At 39.5% G+C, this 16,936-nt stretch overlaps 1 protein-coding gene and 1 long non-coding RNA gene across 2 annotated transcripts in view; one reads left to right on the top strand and one right to left on the bottom strand.

Moving 5' to 3' along the window:
* The window catches only part of LOC122205156 (homeobox protein Hox-D13-like), a 78,922-nt gene that overhangs the window by 55,782 nt on the left and 6,204 nt on the right, over positions 1-16,936 (top strand). The window contains exon 2 of the mRNA XM_042913282.1: positions 5,100-5,170. Within this exon, the coding sequence (XP_042769216.1) occupies positions 5,100-5,170 (71 nt within the window). The remainder of the gene's footprint in view (positions 1-5,099; positions 5,171-16,936) is intronic.
* Positions 6,160-10,267, bottom strand: LOC122205157. Its single transcript, XR_006195925.1, has 2 exons — positions 10,180-10,267; positions 6,160-6,227 (listed from the first exon to the last, which is right to left on the bottom strand). It is a non-coding gene; the product is annotated as an uncharacterized LOC122205157 (long non-coding RNA).

The following is a 16,936-nucleotide window of genomic DNA, read 5'->3' as shown; positions in this document are numbered from 1 at the left end:
TGAGCTGTGAAGTCAATGTTTAACCAACTGGCCACCCAGGTGCCCCTGACATGATATGTTAAATACAAGGGTTTTGTGGAAGAGTAAAATAATGTCTGTCTTGGTACCTCTTTGAAAGTATCTAATGTATACTTATAACCGTCAATTCTTAGGGTTTTCTTTCACTAGTCTAACTTTAATATTACATGGTTATATTTAATATTACTAGGTTAATAGTGGCTGGAAGTATAATTTTACTAACTCCTCTTTAAAACACATCTACCATATTTTTGACACAATAGCTGATGTCATGATTTAATTTGTCATTCTACTTTCTCAGGAGATTTTAATATTTGGGACATTATTGTATAATTCTTTCTTCCAAATCATGGATTTGGAATATGTTAAATGATGTTAACTGATAATAATACCAGAGGGCACGTTGTGGTTTATATTACTCTATCCATAAGTGTACTTTTTGGCAACTGTGTCTCTCCCCCGCATCCTCCCCCAAATTATCATCCAGTGTCAAAAACTTGTTAAGTATATTCATAAGTGTATTTCTGAAAAATAGATATAATATCAAATGCTTTTCAGCATCTTTTGATGTGATCAACCTTTTATTTTTTAATTTTTAATATTTATATATATTTTTAATTTTTTAAGTTTTATTTATTTATTTTGAGAGAGAGAGAGAGAGAGAGAGAGAGAGAGAGAGAGACACAGCTGAGTGGGGGAGGGGTAGAGAGCAAGGGAGAGAGAGAATCCCAAGCAGGCTCTGCACTGTCAGCACAGAGCCCAACACGGGGCTCGAACCCACGAAACCATGAGATCGTGACCTGAGCTGAAACTGAGAGTCAGATACTTACCAGCTGAGCCACCTAGGCACCCCATATTTTATTTATCTTTTAAAGTAAGCTCTATGCCCAATGTGAGGCTCAAACTCATGAACCTGAGATCAAGAGTTGCATGCTTTACCAATTTGGTCAGCCAGGCATCTCAGAGCAAACTTTTTGACATTGTTTCTTGACAAATTTTATCTTAATACTTTCTTGATAAATTTTCTTTTTTTTGAATTCATGTAAGGAATCAGGCTTCTCTTAGGTAAACATGAGTAGATTATGATGACATGTTATATTACATGTGTTGTCACTGTACTATACATACTGTGTATGCTGCAGTTTTATTTAGTGTTTTTAGTCCTGTGTTTGAGTGAGATTAATTTGTTTTTTTAAAGTTTATTTATTTTGAGAGACAGAGATAGTGCACATGAATATGTGAGAGCACCAGTGGGAGAGGGGCGGAGAGAGAATACCCCCGCCCCCAGCCCCCATGCTCAGTGCTGTGAGGGTGGAGCCCGCTTGGGTTCATTAACTGAACCATGAGATCATGATCTGGGCCAAAGTCAAGAGTCAGGCACTTAACTACTTGAGCCACCCAGGCACCCTTCTGGTAAGTTTTTTTTATTCTTTGTAGTTTTTAAAAAATTTTCTCTGCTATTGCCAATGTAATTATTTTTTCTTTCTTTCTTTCTTTCTTTCTTTCTTTCTTTCTTTCTTTCTCTTTCCTTCCTTCCTTCCTTCCTTCCTTCCTTCCTTCCTTCCTTCCTTCCAAGTATAATTGACATACAGTGTTAGTTTCAGATGTACAGTATATTTCAACAATTCTATACATTTCTCAGTGCTCATCACAGTAAGTGTACTCTTAGTCCCCTTTATGTGTTTCACCCCCACCCACCTCCCCTCTGGCAACCACCTGTTCTCTGTATTTAGGACTCTAGGGTTTTTGTTGGTCTCTTTTTCATTGTTTTGTTTTGTTTCTTAAATTCTACACGAGTGAAATCATATGGTATTTGTCTCTGACTGATTTCGCATCGCATTATATGCTCAAGGCTCATCCGTGTCATTGCAAAATGGCAAAATTGCATTCTTTTTTATGGCTGAGGAATATTTGAACACACACACACCCCACATCTTTATCCATTTGTCTGTTGATAGACACTTGGGTTTCTGCCATATCTTAGCTATTATAAATAACACTGCAATAAAAAACATAGGGGTACATATATGTTTTTGAACTAGTGTTTTCTCTGGGTAAATACCCATTAGTGGAATTGCTAGGTCATATGGTAATTCTATTTTTAGTTTTTTGAGAAGCCCCCACACTCTCTTCTACAGTGGCTGCACCAATTTGCATTCCTACCAGCAGTGCGTGAGGGTTCCTTTTTTTCCCACATCCTCACCAACACTTGTTATTTCTTGAGTTTTTTATCTTAGCCATTCTGACAGTATTTTCTCTTTATCAATGCATAAGAGTAACATAGGATAAAAATCTACCTTTAAACAAGTCTAAAAGACTTATTTCAATATGTATGAAATTAAAAAGTTTAATATTAAGAAAATGTGTCAAAGTAGGCAGCATTCTTTCTCAGTTGCATGTGGAATAATTGGACATCTGAATTGATGGTGTGGTGAATTTTACAAAATACAATGTAATGTCTGCAGTGGTGGCAGATGTCTTAGGTTCAACTAAGCATTTATGTATTCAGAATGATAAAAAGACCATAGGTCTCACTTGGCAACACTTTATTCAGAAGGATATAAGATGATAACTATAACTTGTCTGTAAGATAGTGGGAGTCCTGGGGCACCTGACTGGCTCAATTGGTAGAGCATGTGACTCTTAATCGTGAGTTCAAACCCCACATTGGGTGTAGAGATTACTTAAAAATAAAATCTTAGGGGTGCCTGTTAGTTAGCTCAGTCGATTGAGCGTCTGACTTCAGCTAAGGTCATGATCTTGCGGGGATTGAGCCCCTCATCGGGCTCTGTGCTGACAGCTCAGAACCTGGAGCCTGCTTCAGATTCTATGTCTTCCTCTCTCTGCCCCTCCCCACTCGTGCTGTCTGTGTCTCTTTCAAAAATAAATAAACATTAAAAAAAATAATAAAATCTTAAAAAAAAAAAAAAAGATAATGGGAGTCCTTGTGGAAGTTCATGTAACACTTCATACTTTCCAAAGTGTTCTTTTCACAACTCAGGTTCAGAGATGATAACCACTTTGGGTGCCACAGAGAAATCCATAGGCATAGTTTCAAGGATCCTCTGCAAGGGACATGCCTAATTACGTGTCACTAGACTCAGAGAAGCTCAAAAACATGGCTTGCTACTAAGTGTTCGTTGTACTTCTAGATGCAGATGCAATTTACTAGTTTGGCAACTTTATATCATAAGCAGTGTTGCCAAGCGACATACAGGTAGCATGTTGTTTTAATCAGTTTAAGAGGGATTAACCCAAGGTCAAATTCTCATACATAAGAAGAAGGGGTTTTGCTCATCTTTGGTAGGCAGTCATGCCTGCTGACTTTTTGTTTATGCCTTTTGTTTTAGCTATCTTTCAGAAAGTTTCTCTTATCCCAAGATTATTTTTTAAGTCTACATTTCCTTTAAAACTGATTTCATTGTTTTTACATTTATATAGATCTTTGAGCCACCATTTTCTGTATGGTGTGATGTAGGAACCAAACTTTTTCAAATGGCTCATCAGTTGTTGAATCATTTATTGAATAATCCTTTGTTTTCCTATTGGTTAAAAAGGTCACTATTATAGAGCAGTCATTAGGAGATAGTTCTTCAAATTAACAAAGAGGTGTAGTAAAAAAGTATACTTTCAAAGTAACAACTGATTTATAATCTTATATGATTGTGTATTCAACATTAAAAAAATAAATATAAATGCTTTAATTTTGTAAATTTTAAACTTAAAATTTTAACATTTAAAATTTTTATTTTAAAAATAAAAATAAGTGTTTATTTATTATTATTATTTTTTAACGTTTATTTATTTTTGAGACAGAGAGAGACAGAGCATGAATGGGGGAGGGTCAGAGAGAGAGGGAGACACAGAATCTGAAACAGGCTCCAGGCTCTGAGCCATCAGCACAGAGCCTGACGTGGGGCTCGAACTCACAGACCGTGAGATCATGACCTGAGCCGGAGTCGGACGCTTACCCGACTGAGCCACCCAGGCGCCCCAAGTGTTTTTTATTTTGAGAGAAAGAGAGCGTGCATGAGTGCGCTCACACACAAAGTGGGGGGAGGCACAGAGAGATTGGGAGAGAGAGAATCCTAAGCAGGCTCTGCACTGCTAGCACAGAACTCAACTCAAGAGCTCAATCCCACAAACCATGAGATCACGACCCGAGCCAAAACCAAGAGTTAGATGCTCAGCCACCTGAGCCACCCAGGTGCCCCTTAAACATTTTTTAAGATTTTATTTTTTTAAAGTTTATTTATTGCGAGAGAGGGGCATGTGCAAATGGGGCAGGGCAGAAAGAGGAGAGAGAGAATCCCAAGCAGGCTTGCACTGTCAGCACAGAGCCTGATGCAGGGCTCAAACTCATGAACCATGAGATCATGACCTGAGTTGAAATCAAGAGACAGATGCTTAACCAACTGAGTCACCCAGGTGCCCCTTAGGTTTTATTAAGTAATCTCTACACCCAGCTTGGGGCTCAAATTCACAATCCTGAAATCAAGAGTTGGATGCTTAACTGACTGAGCCAACCAGGTGCCCCTAAACATTTTATTTTTAAGTAATCTCTCTATACCCAACACGGAGCTCAAACCTACAGCCCCAAGATCAAGAGTTGCGTGCTCCACCAGCTGAGTGCCAGCCAGGTGCCCCATAATTGTGTATTAGATGGTATTGTCTATATGCTAAGAGTTTATAGTGTCAGCTTTTTTCTCAAAGGAAGTATATATAGTCTGAATAGGGTATGTCTATATTTTTAAATAGGTTTGCCTTATTGAAGGCTGTTGGGCTTACTTAGGTGGCCATGCTTTGAAAGCTAACTGCTCAGTATAGTAGAAAGTGGTGAATAAGGGGTTTGAACAAGATTCTAGTTTCAGATACACCACTTCACTGACTGCTACTTTGTGCAAGACAGCCTCTCCGTGTTTTGTTTTGTTTAAGCTGCATGAATAATACAATCTCTATCCTGCCTACTTCTGAGTATTGTTGAGGATTAGATGGGATGATAGAAAAGCACTTTTAATTGGAAAAACAGCTTAAATGTAAGGACTTAATGCATCTTAACTTTTCCTCCCTTTCTCTTGTAGGTAGTGTTGGTGCTTCTTTTCAGTGCCAGTCCATCCATCACGACCACATTTGTCATGATGACAGTGACAAGGTGAGGTCTGTGTTGATGTCTATCATGGTGAAAATGCATGCTGCCCTTATATTGTTGGATTTACTTGCATAACTGTGGACATGGGGCCAGGAGGGTGTGCCTGGGGAGGCACGATTTTGAGATACAGAAGGCCTTGCTGCTGTATGTGTCAGATTATTAGACCACTCCAGAACACTTGAGGATAATTTTCAGGAAGTGGGCTGGTCTCTTAATAAAACCTCCTTTTTTTTTTTTTTTTTTTTTTTTTTTAATGCTCATCCTTGTCCCTGTCACTTTGCTTCCTCGTTTCTTGCACAGACTGGGTGGATTATCTTAATATATGAACAGGTGCTCCCAAAGCTGCTAATTGTCTCAGCAATTTGTGTCTGTTTCTAGTTTGAATTATCTTAGCCACTTTGATTTGTTTTTTTTGTTTTTTTTAGTTGATTGTGTTGCATTACCATTTCTTCTCGTACTTACTTTTTTTTTTTTTTTTTTTTTTTTTCTGTTTCCAAAGCCCAATCGAAATGTTGAGGATTAAGAATGGAACCTGTCTAATTCATGCAAAAGAAACCTGCTTAGGGCCTGAGGGTTTTTTTGTTTGTTTCATTTTTTGTTTGGTTTTTAAATCAGGTCCAAACTGTTGGCGGTTTTGTTTCATTTTGGTGTTTTGCTTCTTCTCTCAAGCAGCCTGGTCTTGGGGACTTTCCAGTACTCATCAGCACAGTTGATGGCCCAGCCCTTGCAAGTAGATACTAATGTGGGCTTGGTGCTTGGAACATCTGGCTGCTGATGTTGGATGGACTTAAATTTAGTCTTTTCCATCATCAGTTTCCAGTGGCTTCCCTCCCATTTCCTGTGTCTTACATGGAGCAATGTATCACTCCCTTGGTAGTTTTCCCAGGCAAACCAATCCAAGTGATCCTTTTCTCTGCTGTTTTAATCAAGATCCTCCTCCCTCATCCTGTTGGAGCTAGATCAAGAAGTTTGGTTGGTCATTGGGATTTTCCAAATGGTTTTCTTTGTTCTGTGTGTTGATCTCCCTGGCTTTGTGAGCTTTGCCGAGACAGATTTCAGCCTGTTTACAGAGAGAGTGGTATGCTTTTAGCATTCCAGAGTCTCTTTTATTATTATAGTAATCCAGAGGCATGGATTTAACTTCTAACTTTTTAATAGCAAGCCACTGAAAGATACTGCTAGACTGTATACAGTTAGCTCTGTAAAATTCAGTATACCAGAGATTTTAGAAATGAGCATTTGGGAAAAAAAAAAAGTGATGATAGAGGGAAAGGCAGAATCACTTTAGGCCAGTAATATTGCTTACAACTGTTCTTTGTAATTGTGAAGATGTTTTGGGGTTAAGTTTTTCTTCCCTCTGCTAAGTATAATATGCTTTTCTCCATTTGTTCATTCGTAGTGGTGATGCCAAACTCTGCTCTGTTCTGTCTCCAGATAGAGTCTGGAGATGAGATTTCTCTCTACCTCCACAAGTTGCTTGCCATCTACTTGGAAATATTTTTGCTCCTAATTTCTGCATCTTTCTATGACCGATTTTGTGCTTTTAGGAGATGGCACTTTTTTCTTAAAATACACGGGGAGAAGGGAAGAGAACTTTAAGGGATTTTGTCATTTGACCAACAGATCAAAGAATTGTGAGAAACTGCTCTCCCCTTTGTCCTGCCTGCTGTGTGTTGTATACTTATGATTGTTTCCCAGAGGGAAATGGAGAGAATGGATTAGAGCCTCTTGACTGTGTATTTATAATTTATTCAATTGATTCAGTCGGATTTATTGACTGGCAGCTATGTGTCTAGGCACTTACGAAATATATCAGGATACAAAACAAAGATTGCTGTTTTTTCATGAGTGTACAGTCTTGCTGGGGGGAGGCAGCCAATAAAAATAAACACCATACGTAAATAATATGTTACAATAAGTGCAGTGAATTAAAGAAAATGTAGAGCAGAATAAGTGGGATGAGAACCACCAAGAGTTGGATAGCAGATTTGAATAGGATCATCAGACATTATTCTAGGGAGGAAGGCTGTGGATAGCATGTCTAAAAATTAAGATCTTTATGTTTGCAACAGCTTCTGACTTCTTTAACAAATGGATATTGGTTTTGTAAAAGCAGAAACAAATTGAGCCTGCTACCTGACACATAGCACATAGCACTTGGATGTGTTTACATACACATACATACTCACACAAGTACACAACACTCAAAGTATTCTCTCACTTTGAGAATTGAAGGGATTATAGGACTCAGATAATTCAACTCTCTTTTTATTTTTTTTTCACATTTATTTATTTTTGAGAGAGACAGAGTGTGAGCAGGGAGGGGCAGAGAGAGGAGGAGACGCAGAATCCGAAGTAGGCTCTAGGCTCTGAGCAAGCTGTCAGCACAGAGCCCGACACGGGGCTCGAACCCACGAACCATGAGATCATGACCTGAGCCGAAGTCGGACGCTCAACAGACTGAGCCACCCAGGCACCCCTCCAACCCTCTTTTTAAAATAAACTTGGAAGGGGTGCCTGGGTAGCTCAGTCGGTTGACCGTCTGACTTTGGCTCAGGTCATGATCTCATGGTTCGTGGGTTCCAGCCCTGTGTCGGGCTCTGTGCTGACAGCTCGGAGCCTGGAGCCTGCTTCGGATTCTGTGTCTCCTTCTCTCTCTGCTCCTCCCCTGCTCATGCTCTGTCTCTCTCTCTCTCTCTCTCTCTCAAAAATAGACATTTGAAAAAAAAAAACAAAACCAAACTTGGAAGCTGTGACCCCACTGGGAGAAATGACTTGTTCAGGAGTCACCCTACAGTGCTGGAGCTAGACCAGATCTTCTGTCCCTTATACAAGTCATGCAAAATAATTGCTTAGCTATTCTGATTGTGAAAACATTGTCCCAACACATGTTGATGCCTCGCTTATTGTCCTCACTTAACTTTCAGGCATGGTCCATTTCTCAGATTTGGGAACAAAACATGATTTTTCTTAAAAGTTGCCTCAATTTTAACTCATCTGTATGTGACTGGGGATGGAACCAGGGGGTGAGATGAATTAATTTGTAGCCTCAATGGTACACTTTCCTAGAGTGGCCTGGAACAGTTCCCAGAATGCTGGTCACTTGAGAGAAGGAAATGGGAGAATTCTTTCTAAACTGGCATGTATGTGAATGGCTACTCAGGGCAGAAGTCTTTTCTGGACAAAACTTCCATTTGTCACAGAAGAAGGTACCAATCTGGTTTGTGTAATGCCATGCAGACCACTACTTTCAGGGAAGGTAGGAAATGTGTGACTGTTTTTTCTTTCAGGACTGTATACTTTATTGTAACCTTGATATTTTAATTTTTTTAGGCTTTTAAAAAATTACACTTTGATTCTAAAAAGATATGTAGCACTAATTTTAACCCTTCTACCCAGAAGTAATAATTGGAATTTAGTATTAACAAGATTAACTAGTTATATTTGTATAATTGCAAATAGTGGTTATTAGTATATCCAGAGTTGTACGACTATCTCCGCCATCTAATTTTGGAAAATCTTCACATTCCTCACTGAAAAACCCACAACCATTAGCAGTCACTCTTCGTTATCCCTTGCCCCAGCTCCTGACAATCACTAATCATTGTCTTTATGGATTTGTCTGTTCTGTACATTTTGTATAGACAGAATCATAGAATATGTGGCTTTTGTGTGTGGCTTCTCTCACTTAGCATGATTATCTCAAGATTTGTCTATTTTGAAGCATGAATTCCATTCCTTTTTATGGGTGAATAATATTCCATGGTGTGCATCTAATGCTTTTTGTTTACCAGTTCACCAGTTGATGGGTATGTTTCCATATTTTGGTTATTATGAATAACACTACTAGGAACATTTTTATGTAAGTATGTTTTTGTTTAGTTGGTCACGTGATATATTTTTAACATTTTGAGAAATTACTAAACTGTTTTGCAAAGTGGCTGCACCATTTTACATTCTAGCAAATGCATGAGGGACCCAGTTTCTTCACATCCACATGTTTACGTCCCACACTTCGGTCGTCTTTTAAATTATAGCAGCTGTAGTGGGACATCTCAGTTGTTGTTTTAATTTGCATTTCTCCCATACTTCCTAAGTATGCTGAGCATTTTTTTTATATGCTTATAAGCCATTCCTAAATCTTCTATGGTCTGTTAAAAAAAAGTCAGTTAAAACTCTTAAATATGGAGAACAAACAGAGGGTTACTGGAGGGATTGTGGGAGGGGGTATGGGCTAAATGGGTAAGGGGTATTAAGGAATCTACTCTTGAAATCATGGTTGCACTGTATGCTAACGAATTTGGATGTAAATTTAAAAAAATAAAATTAAAAAAAAAATTCAGTTAAATATCCTTTTAATTGTTCTGGCTCCCATGCTTTAAAAAAAAAAAAATCAAATCTCAGGCGCCTGGGTGGCTCATTCGGTTAAGCAATGAACTCTTTTTTTTTTTTTTTTTTTAATTTTTAAAAAATGTTTATTTTTGAGAGAGAGCATGAGCAGAGGAGGGCAGAGAGAGAGGGAGACACAGAATCCGAAGCAGCTCCAGGCTCTGAGCTGTCAGCACAGAGCCCAGTTTGGGGCTCGAACTCATGGCCCATGAGATCATGACCTGAACCAAAGCTGGATGCTTAACCGAATGAGCCACCCAGGCACCCCAAACATCTGACTCTTGATTTAGGCTCAGGTCATGATCTCATGGTTCATGAGACTGAGTCCTGCGTTGGGCTCTGTGCAGACAGTGTGGAGCCTGCTTGGGATTTTCTTCCCCTCTCTCTCTGCCCTCACCTACCTATCTCTCTCTCTCTCTCTCTCTCTCTCTCTCTCTCTCTAAAAAAAAAAAAAAAATCTCACCATGCACCCAGTTACATAGTTACATGTGCTCATTATGGAAAATTGGGGAAGTACACAGCAACAGACTCATAAAAAAAACTCCATCACTTTGCATTATCTGCATGGTTAAAATAAAACTAAATTGCTCTGGTTATCTATGGCTGTGTATGTAATTAATTACCCTAAAATTCATTTGGTGCAGAGCACTTGTATCTTTCTTGGTTCTGAGGTTTCCTGTGTTCAGCTAGGTGGTTCTTGCTTGGGAGTTTTCTCATGCAGTTATAGTCAAATGGTGGCTGAGGCTGGAGTCATCTTGAAGTCCTCACTCACATGTCTAATGGTTAATCCTGGTTATCAGCTGCGACTTCAACTGAGCCCCTTGGCTTGAGTGCCTAAAATGTAGTGTGGGTTTCCTCATAGCATTGTACCTTGATTTCTCCCCCAAGAGGGGAAGATGCGTATGGCCTTTTATGACCTAACTTTAGAAGTCACAAAGCATCACTTCCCAGCATAGTCACGGGCCTGCCCAAATTCAAGAGGAGGGAGCCTCAATCTCACCACTAGGGAGTAATGTCAACGTAAGAAGAAGAGAATGAAGGATGGGAGAACTTACTATGTATGGTCATCTTTTCTGCACTGTATATACATGAAACATCAGTTAAAATGGCTGCGTAATGTTCTACCATAAGGATACATGGTAATTTATTTAATCTGTCTTTAATTTTGGAGCCTTAGGTCATTTTTAAAAACTATTATGCATTTATTCATACAGCAAATATTTATTAAGCGCCTACTATGTCCCAGGCACTGTTGAGTCACCAGGGTAGAGTGGTGAAAAGGCTACCAAGGAAGGTCCTTGTTCTTCTGGTGCTTATTTTTTGTGAAAGGGGCAGAAAATTAACTGTACATGTAAACCAACAAATAATCAGATGCTCATAAGCACTCTACAAGTAATTGGGCAGTTGGCTACTCTAGATTAGGTGGTAGGGAAGGCCTTTAAGATGGTGACACTTAAGCTAAGATCTGAATGAGAGGAAGGAATAAATTGTGAAAATCTGGGCCATGAGGAGAACATCATAGGGAGAGGGAAGGGTTAGTGCAAAGGCCCCGAGGCTAGAAAGATCATACAAATAGAAGAAAGACTGATGTGTACAAGCCAGGTGGATGAGGATAGAAGTGGTAAGAGATGAGGTTGAAGGGGTAGGCACAGGGCAGATCGTGAACTTGGTAATAAGCCAGGGAAAGTTTAGATTTCATTCTTCCTGTTGTGGGAAGACTTTGCAAGGTTTTATGGAAAGGAATGCTATGATCTGGTTTATATTTTTAAACATCTCTTTTGCTGCTGTGATGAAATATTTTTCTAACTGTGGTAAAATACACCTAGGCATATAATTTACCTTCTTAATCATTAAAAATATATATTTTTTAACATTTGAGAGAGAGGGAGAGAGAACACAAGCAGGAGAGGGGCAAAGAGAGAGGAAGACACAGAATTGGAAGCAGGCTCCAGGCTTTGAGCCGTCAGCAGAGAGCCTGATGTGGGGCTCAAATTCACATGCCTTTGAGCTGTGAGATCATGACCTGAGCCAAAGTCAGCCGCCTAACTGGCTGAGCCACCCAGGTGCCCCCTTCTTAATCATTTTTAAGTGTACAGTACAGTAGTGTTGAGTGTGAATATACTTTTTACATTATTGTACAACCAATCTCCAGGGCTCTTTTATCTTGCAAAACTGTATCCATTAAACAGTAACTCCTCATCTCTCCCCAGAGCCCCTGGCAGCTTCCATTCTACTTTCTGTCTCTATGATTGAGTGTTCTATGTACCTCATATAAATGGAATCATAATATATTTGTCTTTTTGTGCCTGGCTTATTTCACTTAATATAACATTGTTAAGGTATGTTCATATTGTAGCATAAATGTTGGAATTTCCATTTTTTTAAAGGCTGAATAACATTCTGTTGTATGTATATATAACACATTTTGTCTTTTCATTCATCCATGGATGGGACACTTGGGTTGTTTCCACGTTTTGGCTATTGTGAATAATGCTGTTAGGAACATGGGTGTACAAATATCTCTTAGCGACTCTGCTTTCGGTTCTTTTGGGTATACACCCAGAAGTGAAATTGCCAGATCATTTATACCTTTAGAGTTTTGAGGAACTGCTATACTGTTTTCCAAAGTGGCTGCACCATTTTACACTCCAAATCCTTGTCAACTCTTGTTATTTTCTGTTATTGTTCTTAATGGTAGCCATCCTGTTGCATATGAGGTAGTATCTCATTGTGGTTTTGATTTTCATTGCCCTACTCATTAGTGATGTTGAACATCTTTTCATGTGCTTGTTGGTCATTTGTTTATCTACTTTGGAGAAATGTCTATTCAAGACCTTTGCCCATTTTTTTTTTAATTTTTTTTTAACGTTTATTTATTTTTGAGACAGAGAGAGACAGAGCATGAACAGGGGAGGGTCAGAGAGAGAGGGAGACACAGAATCTGAAACAGGCTCCAGGCTCTGAGCTGTCAGCACAGAGCCTGATGCGGGGCTTGAACTCACAAACCGTGAGATCATGACCTGAGCTGAAGTCGGAAGCTTACCCAACTGAGCCACCCAGGGGCCCCACCTTTGCCCATTTTTTAATCAGGTTTGGTTTTTGTTTGGTTGTAGGAGTTCTTTATGTAGTGTCAGTATTAACCCCTTATCAGACAGATGATTTGCAAATATTTTATCCCATTCTGGAGGCTGCATTTTTACTCTGTTGGTTGTGTCCTTTGCACAGAAATTCTTACTTTGAAGGAATTCCAATTAATTTTTCTCTCGTCTGCCTTTTGGTGTCATATCCAAGAAATTGCTGCAATCCAATCTCATGAAGGTTTTCCCCTGTGTTTTTTCCTAAAATTTCTATAGTTTTAGTTCTTAAGTTCAGATCTTTGACTCATTTGAGTTAATTTTTGTATATAGGGTAAGGTAAGGGTCTCTCTTCATTGTTTTGTATATGGATATCGAGTTCCCAGCACTGTTGTTGAAGAGTGTTCTTTTCCCATTGAATTGTCTTGGAACTCTTTGACCCTTTTGGGGTCACTTGAACCATATATGTAAGGGTTTATTCTTGGGCTCTCTATCCTGTTCAGTTGGTCTATGTATCTGTCCTTATACCAGTACTACAGTGTTTTGATTATTGTAGCTGTGTAATAAGTTTTGAATGATGTATTTCTTTTTTTAAATTAAAAAAAAAATTTTTTTTTAACGTTTATTTATTTTTGAGACAGAGAGAGACAGAGCATTAACAGGGGAGGGGCAGAGAGAGAGGGAGACACAGAATCCGAAACCAGCTCCAGGCTCTGAGCTGTCAGCACAGAGCCCGAGGCGGGACTCAAACTCACGGACCGTGAGATCATGACCTGAGCCGAAGTCGGACGCTTAACCGACCAAGCCACCCAGGTGCCTCCAAATGATGTATTTCTTTAGCATAGATTATTAGAATAGAATTGAATCAAAGGATATGAACTTTTTTCAGCCTTTGTCTCTTTTTGTATATTTTTTGCACATTCATATGCATCAGTTTATGCTTCCGTATGAGAATGCCTGTCTCACTTCCTTTTCACATTGAATAGCATTCATAATACCAGTTACTTTCTGAATGATTGATGAGAAATGGTTTCTAATTGTTTCAATGAATATTTCTGTGATTACTACCAAGGTTGTATAGATTTCATATGTTCATTTGTTACTTAGTCACTGCTTTTTTAAGATTTGTCTTTTGCATAATTTTCTCTTTTGGGATATTCCCCTTTTCCCATCCCTTTGCATAGGAACATTAATCATCTGTTATACTTGAAAAAAGTTTCCCAGCTTTTAATTTTTTAGAAAATTGTTTTTAATGTTTAAAGAGAAAGTGGGGGAGGGCCAGAGAGAGAGAATTTCAAGCAGGCTCCACAATGTCCGTGCAGAGCCCCATGTGAGGCTCAAACTCACAAACCGTGAGATCATGACCTGAACCGAAATCAAGAGTCGGATGCTTAGAGTCGGGCCACCCAGCCCCCCCCAACCCCCCCCCCCCCCCCCCAGCTTTTAATTTTTAATGAATTTTTTCCCATTCAGAAATTTAAAATTATTTTGGGAGCAAATCTGTCAGTGTAGTCCTTTCTGAAATGTGTTTCATTGCTCTTATTTTTAGGAAATCTGTTTCCATTCAGATGGTTCCCTACATTTTCTTTCTCAGCTCAAGGCTTGATCTCAGAGTTGTGAGTTCGGCTCTGTGTTGGGCTCTGTGCTGGACGTGAAGCCTACTTGGAAAAAAACCACATTGTAATGATAGATATTTTGAGATTATTGTTTTGTGGCATTCTGTTTTGTTTTGTTTTTTAATTTATTTTGGGGAGGGCAGAGATGTAGAGGGAGAGAGAGAATCTTAATGCAGGCTTTGATCCCATGACCCTGGGATCATGACTTGAACCAAAATCAAGAGTCAGATGCTTAACCAACTGAACCACCAAGGTGCCCTGTTATGTGGCATTCTTGTTTTGGCCTTTGGAAGGTCATTGCCCTCTAAATTTAATTTGTTTTTATTTATAAGACACTTTTGTAACAGTAACACGTAAGGAGAGAGGAGATCAATAAATTTACTGTGGGAGCTTAAATTTGATACTTGTATAGAGTTGTCCTGCCTTAAAGGTTTTTATTTAAGGTGATCATGTCTGTTTTGTGTGAATCTGGTCAGGTTACACACTTTTTTATTTAAAGTTTGGGAAAGGCCTGTTAAATGTGATTTGGGCAGGAGGGTGCAGGGTTTGTAGCAAAGTGCCATCTATCACAACATCTGTGCAAAACCACCCAGGTTAGTCAGTGCCTAAAATGCATATCATCAGTGGAAGTGACCACGAGGACATTGGCATTTTCAGTGAGCTGGCCACATCTCCTGAATGCGGGGTGTTAGAAGTCTATAGCCATGAGCATGATCCAGAGCAGGGTATCAACTATGCAGTCACATGAGACCCACCAGGAATTCCCTACAGGAAATTCTGTTTTCCATCAAATATGGTGGAAATGACAAGATATTCCTGTGTTCTGATCTGTGTAGAAAACATTCTCATGTTTCTTGCATCTCAATCATTCTCATGTCCCTTTTTAGCAACTACTTTTTCATTGTCTTCCTCAAAGTGAAGGAGCTAGTTGTCTGCTTTTCTGTTTCTTAACAAGTGCTTATACTATAATTCGTTTATTTTCTTGAAGCACTTATATAAGTGTAGCCCATGCTCACTGGCTTTTTGGGTCATATTTTATGTTAGTGTCTAATTTTTTTTTTATGTTTACTTTTGAGAGAGAGAGAGAGAGAGAGAGAGAGAGAGAGACAGCATGAGTGGGGGAGGGGCAGAGAGAGAGGGAGACACAGAATCTGAAGCAGGCTCCAGGCTCTGAGCTGTCAGCACAGAACCCGACACAGGGCTCAAGCCCATAAACTATGAGATCATGACCTGAGCCAAAGTCGGACGTCTAACAAATTGAGCCACCCAGGCTCCCTTAAGGAGATATTTTCAAATGCAGCCCAAACTATATGTATGTATGAGAGAATTCATTTTATCTTTATAACATCAAAACAATGAAAAAAACCTAAGTGTAGTACTTAATGTTACAAATAAGAGATGGTTCATCCCTGGGGTGCCTGGGTGGCTCAGTCAGTTAAGTGTCCAACTCTTGATTGTGGCTCATGTCATGATCTCACCATTAGTGAGTTCAGTTCCGAGTCAGGATCCACACTGACAGCACAGAGTCTGCTTGGGATCCTCTTTCTCCCTCTTTCTCTGCCCCTGCCCTGCTTGTGCTTATTCCCCCTCTCCCTACCTCCCCCTCTCTTTCTCTCAAACTTTAAAAAAGAGGAAAAAAAAGAAGAGATGGTTTATCCTTAACAGTAAAATTAACAGGCTTTGTTGAACAACCTAGATCTGTATGTGGTTAACTCTTTTCATTGCCTGTCCAATGGATATTTTAAAAGTATTGTATTGGCGTATGATTTGCCCTGAGATTGAGCCACTGGAGTGGTTTAGAATGAGAGTCATAGCAATTAGAATTGCTCCCAAGATGCTCCCTGTTTACCAGATCAGAATGAGCAAGGTACCTTTAAGATCTCTGCTTCACAGGGTGTGCGTTAAGGCACGTCATGCCTCAGAGTCCGCTCTTTCTCATTTGTCCTGCTCCAGAGATTAAATATGCCATGATGTGCAGTGTGTGCTTTATTTGCACCCTTGCCTCTCCATTTCTGATTTGATGTGGGTCTCTATTTTTTCCACTTTCTGACTAGCTTGGGTTTCTTTATTCAACCCACTCGGGTTTCTTTATTCAACCATCTTGAACTCCTTTCTGGCTGATGGCCTTTCACCTGGTTCTGCTTTAGCACTTCTCATCTTCACTGCCTTAAGAACTGTCATGGTTTAGTCCCTGGCATCTCACACCTGTACCGTGGGAAGAGCAGTCTGCCTACTCTTCCATCCTAAAGCTGGCTACATTATGGGAGGCTTTCAGTAGAATTGGGTTTGGGTGTGCATTTGCTGCCCCTTTCTGGTCTTTAGCAACTATAGCTGGCAGCTGCTGATAAATAACCTTTCCACTCTGATAGGTGGTAACACTTGTGGGTGAAAATGCTTATTCTGATGTTTTGCATTAGATCACATCTTGTCATGGTTATAGATAATGTATAGCCTGAATAGTGCTAGGCCAATACACCTTTCCACTATGTAGCTTCATCTTATTAGGTCCTTTCAGCTGGTTTTGGTGGAGGGAGGGAAACGTTTAGGGAGGAGGGTGAGCAGAGCTAACTTGAGGAAAGTTTGAAATTCTTTTTGGTCTCCTTGTTCTTCTTTTATTATCCATTCTGCTTTTTGTGTCTCATTTCTTCTTGGGAATTTGCCTATTGAGAAACACACTGGAATTACCACTG

The sequence above is a fragment of the Panthera leo genome, chromosome D4 (genome assembly GCF_018350215.1).
Source record: "Panthera leo isolate Ple1 chromosome D4, P.leo_Ple1_pat1.1, whole genome shotgun sequence".
In the NCBI taxonomy this organism is placed as follows: domain Eukaryota; kingdom Metazoa; phylum Chordata; class Mammalia; order Carnivora; family Felidae; genus Panthera; species Panthera leo.
Note: the sequence above shows the minus strand (reverse complement) of the source record. Positions and strands in the feature narration are given on the sequence as shown.